A 9,442-nucleotide genomic window follows, 5' to 3' on the forward strand; every position below is an offset into this window, starting at 1 on the left:
GGCTCTCTAGCACATAAACGTCAAAAACTTTATGCTCAGATCGTCACTTCCGCTTCCGGCCAACGCAGTAACTCCTTGTCAGTCGTTGCCGGGAACATGGCTCCCACCGTGGAGTCGGCGGCGGGTCCTGGGTCAGCGGCCGAGCTCCTGCTGCAGAGACTAGAGCTAGTAGGAGCCCAAGGCGAAGCGAGGCTCTGCAGCTTGGAGGCGGCTGCGGCGCTGGGCTTGGACCACCAGGTGCTGGTCGGGGCCGTGAAGAGCCTGCAGTCGTTGGGGGAGGTAAGTGGGCGTGGCGGTCTCTGGTCACGCCCCCGTGAGCCGTCGCGGGTGTGACGTCATCCTTACCTGCGCCGATAGGGGCTGCCCTCGGAAGGAAGAGGGACGCTTCTGCGTACCTGAGGCGGGGGAACAGGAGAACTGCGCATGCGTGCTGCCCTGTGTTAGCAGAGCGTCGCTCTATGGCTCCTTTAAGAAAATGACAGGGGGCGGAGCGTAGGATCCCCACAGAGTTATTAAAAGGGTAGATGGGCACACTCCTTTTTTGAATGGAGGGTGTGTGGACTTTGCTTTGTTTTAACATTTCCCTGAGGCGTGAAAGCGAGAGTTGCAGTGTTGTATCCCCAAATTTCAGGTTAGGCTTGACTTAGCAGCCTTTCTCCACCTTGGGTCTCCCCCCCATATGTCGTTGAACTACAACTCCCAGCATCCCCAGGTAGCAGGACAAGCAGCTAGGGATGATGGGAGTTGTAGTCCAACGTCAGGACGGACACCCAAGTTTGGGAAAGGCTGGTCTTGAAAGCAAGCCACTTGTGTTCTGCAGTTGCTGCTGCTTCACAGGCTGGGCCAAAACAGAGAGGAGAGCCTTACTTAAAAACAAAACAACCAACAGCCTGATGTTTCTCTGGGGGGCTTAGTTTGGTTAGAATCAAGTATACACTTCCAGACTTAATGCTAAATACATTACTTCTGGTAAGTGAGCCACTATAGCTGATGGAGGGCCATGAAAATATGTGTCCTGTGGGCCTTTTAGGCTCGTCTACTTATGTACTAGGGATGCGGGTGGCGCTGTGGGTTAAACCACAGAGCCTAGGACTTGCCGATCAGAAGGTCAGCGGTTCGAATCCCCGCAACGGAGTGAGCTCCCGTTGCTCGGTCCCTTCTCGTGCCAACCTAGCAGTTTGAAAGCACGACAAAGTGCAAGTAGATAAATAGGTACCGCTCCAGCGGGAAGGTAAACAGCATTTCCGTGCGCTGCTCTGGTTTGCCAGAAGTGGCTTAGTCATGCTGGCCACATGACCCAGAAGCTGTATGCTGGCTCCCTCGGCCAATAAAGCGAGATGAGTGCCACAACCCCAGAGTCGGTCACAACTGGACCTAATGGTCAAGGGTCCCCTTACCCTTACTTTACTTATGTACTGTCTGAAACCAAAGGGGTGCATTGGTTTGCAGATGTGACTCCCCCCCAGCTCTCCTACCCTGCTATGAAACAGTATGGAGTAGTTGATAAAGTGTAAGATTTGGACTTGGGAAAACCAAATTAAAATCCATCCATAGCTATAAAGACTAGAGCAGGGGTGACTAATCTGTGGCAGTCATATGTTGCCAGACTCGCAACTCTCATGATCTCTAGCCAACATACCCAATGGTCAGGGATGGTGAGATTTGCTGTCCAGTAACATTTGGACAGCCACCGGTTGGCCGTTCCAAGCCTAGAGAGCAACCCTGGACAAATAGATGTTAGCCTAACCAACTTGACAGGATTGTGAGGATTAAAATGCTCTCTTTTTTGTTAAATGTCTTTCCAAAGTGCTCCTTCACAAAGTTTCCACTTGTCCTCTAAGATAGTCATGTCCTACAGTTTTCCAAACTGTGTGTCACGACACGTCAGTTTGTCAATTGCAGTGTGTAGGTGTGTTGTGCAAAAACTCCCTGTTCTCCTCCTGGGACTGGAAAGGGGCTAGTTTGACCTCTGGTTTGCTAGTAAAACTGACTTACTGTGTCATGAAATGATGGTTATTATTATTTATGTTTATTGTACTTTATATTGTCACTTTATAAATTAAAAGTATCTCCAGGTGACTTACAAACAATAACACATAAATTTAAATCAACATAGGACTAAAACTGAGTGAAAGCTAAAAATACATTCAAATTTATAACGAGGCAGTACTTACACATCCCACCTACTGAAGAAGGCCACAGAAAATTAAAAACCAAAGAAAAAGGTTTTTGCCTGGTGCCTAAAGATAGATAGTGATGGTGCCATGTGTGTCTTCTGGGGAGATCATTCCAAAAGCAAGTTCAGTCTTGTTCTGACTGAAGAGCAGTTTCCTAAGAAAATGAAATCCTAGTAAAGACTTTTTTTGAAGGCTTGCTAGGGAGAAATCTCAGTGGTTTATCTCAGCATTGATATGGTGGGGGGCATTGAAAGCACCCTAAAATCTCCATCTCTCAGCTGTGGCCTACTTTCTTTGAGTCAATAAGACTGTGTCTGTGCTGTTCCATTTCAGGCTGCAAGTGTATTACATGATGAAGTATGATAACATATGACGAAGAAGATATTGCTAGAATTTTTCTGGCTGATATGCTTGTTTTTCATGTGCAAGGATTATTGATTGATTGCATGGAAAATCAGTTGCCATGTGAACCCCTAGCTACAATCTGAAGTGATTTAGCACAGGCATATGTTAGCCCTTTCAGCAAAAACTAGGACTGGATCGGGGTGGGGTTCTACACAAACAAATATTCCAGAAAAAACCAATGAGCTGTAAGATAATTGGGGTCTTTTCAGATAGGACCACATGTATTCAGTTGTCTTTCAAATACCGCCTTATAACACTCCCTTTTTTCTGCTTCAAGCTCCAACCCCCACCTCCTTTCAGACCCTTTCTACCCGTGCTGATGTTCTCAATTGTCCTCTCTAGGTGATTGAGGCTGAGCAATGCACATCCAAGAAGTGGGAGCTGACACCCGAGGGCAAAGAAATTGTCCAGGAAGGGAGCCATGAAGTTCGAGTGTTTAACAGCATCCCCCCTGAAGGCCTGGTCCAGAGTGAGCTGATGGTAAAAGTTTACTGGTGTTATCTTCCCTGTGGGCTTATTTGATTATGTGGTTTTTGGATACCTGACAGTGTCACTTTTGGTTCTTTTCGCTGTAGAAGCTTCCAAGTGGAAAGGTGGGATTCAGCAAAGCAATGTCCAATAAGTGGATCCAGCTAGACAAGACTGCAGAAGGTGGACCCCGGGTCTTCCGGGCGGTAGGTAATCCTTACTCCTTATCAGTTTGGGTCTGGGTTTCTGCAGGGTTTGTGTCAGAAAAGGGGTTGGACAGTGCAGATCAGTTTTGGTTTCAATCCAAGGATGTTGGGATGGGGAAGACGGCATCAGGGCTCTGAAGTTTCCCTTTTTTCCCTTCTAGGTGGAGACTGTGCAGGACTCTGTCAGAGAGAAGCTGCTGCAGGTGGAGCAGGGTGAGGGTGACAAACTAGAAGAGAAGGACAAGAATGAACTGAAGAAGCGGAAACTCCTGGCAGAAGTGTGAGTTGGGCCTCTGTCATCCCACTCTGCATGGGATGATCTATGTTTCCAGGACTAATTTCACCCTTTTGCAGTAAAAATGTTCTACAGTCTCAATGAGCAGATTAGTTCATTGTGCATTCTTGGGGTATCTGAATGTGTGCCTGAACATTGGAAGAAAATTTCCTGTTTGGAAAGTGCTTTGCAGTTACCTCATTTATTGTTGCTTGCATCGCCAGGGAGCTGAGGCTGTGTGTGTGTGTGTGTGTGTGTGCGCGCGCGCATGCGCTTGTGTCTGATTGGATCTATATCTGTGTTGGGATTTGAACCCACCTCTCTAGCATTGTATCCACTAGGCTGCAGGACCTCTTGTTTACTGTGCTTGTTATATTTCGAAACGTTTATATTTGCTTTCAGGACCATTAAGACATACTGGATCAGTAAAGGAAATGCTTTCAGTACCACAGTTAGCAAGCAGGAAACGGACCTCACTCCAGAGATGATTGCCAGGTAAGGAACTGTTCTAGTCCTTGTTTAAAGTCGGACTAACACGGTCTGTCTGTGTGTCTTTAGCTGCCATTTCAGTTTGCTCTTGGATTCTGGGTGTGAACCTTGGCTGTGAAAATGCTGGCTTCAAACCATAGAATCAAGATTATCCCACTCAGCTGTTGTGGGATTGCTGTTGTAGACATTAACCGTTTTGTAACAAATCTCGGCACAACTCTTGACCACTCTGCTTGTTGGTAACTGCCTTCTCTGCATTCCTAGTTCTGCATGGAAGGTGATCTGAAAAGACCCGCAGCCCGTTGCAAAGTTAACTTTCCCCCCTGTTTTCCCTACACTTGTTCCTAAACTTTCAGTGGCTCCTGGAAAGATTTGAAGTTCAAGGCGTATAACTTTGAGGCACTGGGCATTATGCCTGAAAGTGGACATCTCCACCCACTCCTCAAGGTCCGCAGCCAGTTCCGGCAGATCTTCCTTGAAATGGGGTGTGTACTTCAATGTCTGCAAAATATTGGGGTATGTGGGTGTGACAAAATGGTGATTACGGGTGGTGAGGTGTATTCTACCATACCATGTGCGTGGTACATGCCCATGAGGCCTGCACAGCTGGCTGTAGATTCAATAAATGCCTGTCTTGGGGATTCTGCCCATCCTTGCTTCTTTTCCTCGGAGGAGGCAGTGCATTGTAGCCCAAGCCTGAAATCATGGCACAGCCTGCTGAGGAGACTGGGCTAGCATTTGTCATTTACCTGCCCATGCAGACAAATCCATGTGACAAAGACCGTACTGGCAAAGCACTGGGACGGGAGCAAACCTTCCTCCACTGCTCTTCTAGGCTTGAGTACATCTCGATGTCCCTGCCCTGTGCCCATTGTCATTAGGCGGTCTTCTGTGATATGCCATGTTAATGGGGGGTGGGAGATAGACCTATTGCAATTAATGGGTCTAAATGAGTCGTTTTAATTAATTAATTTCAGTGGCTCAACCCTTGAAAAAAAACTTTGCTTAATGGCTGTGTGTTTCCCTTCTCAGTTTTACAGAAATGCCCACCAATAACTTCATTGAGAGCTCCTTCTGGAACTTTGACGCCCTCTTCCAGCCACAGCAGCATCCAGCTCGGGACCAGCATGACACCTTCTTCCTAAAGGGTCAGTCACACTGCTTGGGCCACACACGACTTTTGTATCCGGTTTCATAGCTCGCAAAGAGGCTGTGGATCAGGATCTTGGGACAGGGTCCTTTTGGGAGCCAGTTGAGCCCCAAGTATCTAGCATATGTTCTTTTCTTTGTGTTGGGTGTTTCATATCTTACGGGCTTTAGTGGAATGGCTCCCTATCTTCCTATGGATAGTGGGCAGTCCTCACCTCTCTTTATCTGGGGAGTAGTAAAGGGCTGACTCCAGCCTCTTTCTTTCTCTACTGGACCATCTGGAGCCCCACATGCCCAGTCACTTGCATGTGCCTTCTTCCTTCTAGATCCTGCTGAAGCCATCGACTTCCCCATGGATTACCTGAAGAGGGTAAAGAGGGTTCATTCACAAGGAGGTTACGGCTCTCAGGGGTAAGACTCAGCAGCATTTTTTCTGCAGTTGTTCTAGTGCTGGGCCTGGAAGTGCAAAAAGCAGGGCATGGTTATGAAAAGCATCTCCGCACCAGTCAGCTCACATTGGTGTGCAATGCGTCATACAGGAGAACAGATGGTTTCTTGCAGCAGCATATAGCATAGAGTTTTCTCCCATTCCCAAGTCTGGAGGGTGATGGGGGCACTTCTCTCTGTGACACTTGTGCTACAAGTTTAGGTGGAGAGAGTTGATTGGTAGGTGCTGTCATCTGGGCCACAGTGCTCTTGGAAATAGCCATGGGATCCATGTTCATTTGTAAACAGCAGAGGAGTTGAGATTTTGATCAGTAAGGAAGGGAAATCCCAAATCTGTATCATTCTGTTGGGAAATGGGAGACCCTTCAAAAAAGAAACTTGAGTCTAGTAGGCAAACTGTTTCTCTTCATTTTCCAAGCAATAGTACCCATCACTGGGCCTGTTTCAGCTCCTTTACCTCAGATATTAACTGCTGGAGTCACACCCCACATCTCAATCTTTCCCTCCCAGGTACAGATATGAGTGGAAGCTGGAGGAGGCTCGGAAGAACCTCCTTCGGACGCACACCACATCCGCCAGTGCTCGCATGCTCTATCAGCTGGCGCAGCAGGTAACTATCCAGTAAAAACTCTTTCCTGCCTGGATGTATCCTAGCTATGAAGGCTGACAAAACAACAGGTCATTGAAGAGTTTCCGTACAAAGTAATGCCAGGCTTCATTTACCTAGGAACTGTCAGGCTGGAGCGGGGAGTACAAATTCAATTACAGTAATAATAGTAATCTAAAGCTGGTAGGATAAAAACGCTCTGAGGCTGTGATGGTCTGCCTGCTGAGACTGAAGTACTTGAACCAATCCGAAGTGTGGGACTGTGACAACTACTACTTCTCCTGCAGGAGAAATTCACCCCCGCCAAATACTTTTCCATCGACCGTGTCTTCAGGAACGAGACGCTCGATGCCACCCACCTGGCTGAGTTTCACCAGATTGAAGGGGTGGTAGCCGATTATGGCTTGACACTGGGTGACCTGATGGGTGTCTTGAAAGAGTTTTTCACCAAAATGGGTAAGAACTGTTGATTAAGAGGGAGGATACAGAGTGGACTCCAGTTGGGAAGCAGTCTGGCAGGAAACAGGCTCCTTGGTGGTTGCCTTCTCAGTTTTCCGGGACCAGGCTCCCAGCTCCATTCCTCTCTCTCTCTCTCTCTCTCTCTCTCTCTCTCTCTCTCTGGCAGGAATCACCCAGCTGCGCTTCAAACCCGCTTACAATCCTTACACGGAGCCCAGCATGGAGGTGTTCAGCTACCACCAGGGTGAGTGCAGGAAAATAGCCGTGTACCATTCTGTGGAACTGTGACGCTGTGCCACAGGAGTCCTCCATGTCCCTGGCAGTATCTCTTTGCTCCTGCCCTTGGGAATCAAAGCAAGTTGCCTAGTAGCTGAGCGGAGTAGCAGCCAGCGTTACTGGCAGCAAAAGTCAGGTACACCAAGGAAAGGCTGTAAATCGTGGGTGGCTTTTGAGGGAACAGGGCAAGCAGTCCGAGCACTCTGAACTCGACTTGCATTCTTACCTGTGAGAAATTTCAGTTTTCCACCTTTGCCAAGAAGGCAGCTGCACACTCAGTGCCTTAAGAAGGAATTCCAACTGCCCCTGAATTAGCCTTTCATAATCCCCTTATGACTCATGCAGTTGCAAAAATTCTTCACCCTGATAATGCGCTATAAATTAGGACACTTTTCCACTGTGTCAACAGTAGTCTGAGAGTATGCCACCTATTCATAGGCCTTTCTATTTCTGGAGGTTCCATGTGTCCTGATATTTAAAGGACGTGCCCCGAACACCATGGCAACCTCCCCAGCCCTTCATTTGAAATGCAAGGCTGATGAATTTGATTTTACTTGAAATCAATACCTTCTTGCCTTTCAGGTTTAATCCTCATAATGCCCTCTTTCTCTATAAAACATGAGAATAATGAAGTCAACGAAATGATAAAGGCAACAGAGAAGCAAATGTTCCTTAACCGTATTCTGGGAGTAGGGGAGGGCAGGTGAGGCAGGGGAAGAGAACCAGTGGAAGAGAGATTGGGTGTGCAAAGCATCCGCTAAAAATGTTTCATTGTTTTTAAAGGTTCTTAAGCTTTGAAGCAGCAGGAGCCACAGAATGGAGGCACAACCATAAAGAATGCCTCTATGTCCTCATTTTTGCTAGTATGGTGGTCTTTTATATTAGGGCCCAAACCATTTAGGACTTCAGACATCAACATCATCCTGAATTAGCTCACAAGGCTACGACAACACAGAGTCAGCGTTCACCCTTTGCCCCTTACAGCTGCTGTCACAGCCTCACGAGTTGCAGTGGGCTCCAATAAGTCAGCTGAAATGATTCCCTTGATTTGACCTGGGAAAGTGCTGTGCATGAGCAGCCTGACACAAAAATACCTGCTTTGTGTTAGCACTTTTCGTTATGGGTGGGAGGTGTCCATATCTCTGACTTGCCCTCTGTCCCAGGGTGTTGTTCAGATTGGACTCCAGCAACCCCAGAGCTTGGGCTCTGCCTAGGCATGTGGCTTTGCTGCCCACCCTGACCCATTTCACTAGCCTAACAATACAACTTTTTTTCCAGGATTAAAGAAGTGGGTGGAGGTGGGCAATTCAGGGGTCTTCCGCCCAGAGATGCTGCTGCCTATGGGTCTGCCTGATGGGGTGACTGTCATCGCCTGGGGCCTTTCTTTGGAACGGTAAGGGTTTTGGCTGGAATGTGTGCCCAGCTTAAGCAATAGTGTCCTGTCCGGAAGGGCCCCAAGCCTGGGGGCTGCCTGTGTCTCTTGTCAGGGACCAAGGACTAATGCATGTTGCACCCTTTTAAGAGTCTTAAGTCAGCAGAGGCTGGAACTAATCTCAATAAAGCTTCAGTCTACAAACTGGCACCTTCTGTCTCCCAAGACTATAAATCTCTGTCGTGCGGCTGCATGACCCAAAGCCATGTGCCTTCCTCGCCTCTGCAGGATTAAACCTCACTCACCTCTTTCCCTCAGACAGGCTGTTTTCCCAGATCAAGCTTGTGAGCATCAGCAGTGCTGTAGCCTGTGTGTTGGGCCACAGAAGTTGAGTCAAAGGTGTATCCCATATTTAGAATGCCAAAGGGTATGGGGGAAAGATCCATTTGTTGGGATAGTTTGGACAAACCTATCCTGCTCTAGTTGTACTTCGCTGTGACTTTTTGCTATGGTCTAGTACATTAATACTATTTTTCAAATTTTATTTTGATGTCTGTTTCCTGTTGTTGCCTTTTGAAAAATGCTAGGGACATGAAAGTGGTATGAATGGAGATTTCTCCCTCTTCTCTTTCAGGCCCACCATGATCAGGTATGGCATCAATAATATCCGGGAACTGGTTGGTCACAAAGTCAATCTGCAGATGGTATACGACAGCCCGCTCTGCCGCTTGGATGCTTAGTCCACAGAAACTTTCCTCTCTTCAGAGACATCCCTATTTATTAGCACTGCTGCTTGTTGGAAAACTGGGCCTTTCAGGCTTCTATCCTCCACGCTTTTGGTTCCTTTGGGGGAAAGTGCCTGTCAAGCCATTCTGCTGTTTTGTATGGACGCTTTAGCCCCTACACCTTTTGGAGGGATCATGGGTGAATGGGTTCTCCCAATTTGTGTGGGGAATAAACTTGTAGCCCATGTTACATTCAGTAAAAGTGTCTCGACCACGAGTCTGTGATTAGTGTGAATAGTCAGGAATCGCTGCAGTTCTACTGATCTGTAGAGCATAGCTTGTCAGCTTTACCATCGTGACCTGTGGGAAAGTAACAAGCTGGAAGGGA

The 9,442-nt window shown here is 47.6% G+C and overlaps 1 protein-coding gene across 1 annotated transcript; it reads left to right on the top strand.

Annotated features, from left to right (window-relative positions):
- The first annotated feature begins 56 nt into the window (after nt 1–56).
- On the top strand, nt 57–9,329 carry FARSA (phenylalanyl-tRNA synthetase subunit alpha). The gene is made up of 13 exons (XM_079958950.1): nt 57–279; nt 2,925–3,062; nt 3,158–3,256; nt 3,418–3,536; nt 3,933–4,025; nt 4,376–4,504; nt 5,052–5,167; nt 5,495–5,579; nt 6,126–6,225; nt 6,510–6,678; nt 6,848–6,925; nt 8,236–8,350; nt 8,964–9,329. Exons 1-13 carry the CDS (start codon nt 97–99, stop codon nt 9,067–9,069), a joined length of 1,530 nt encoding a protein of 509 aa, XP_079815076.1. The 5' UTR covers nt 57–96; the 3' UTR covers nt 9,070–9,329.
- Nucleotides 9,330–9,442: the final 113 nt, after the last annotated feature.

The sequence above is a fragment of the Podarcis cretensis genome (genome assembly GCF_951804945.1).
Source record: "Podarcis cretensis genome assembly, chromosome: 17".
In the NCBI taxonomy this organism is placed as follows: Eukaryota; Metazoa; Chordata; class Lepidosauria; order Squamata; family Lacertidae; genus Podarcis; species Podarcis cretensis.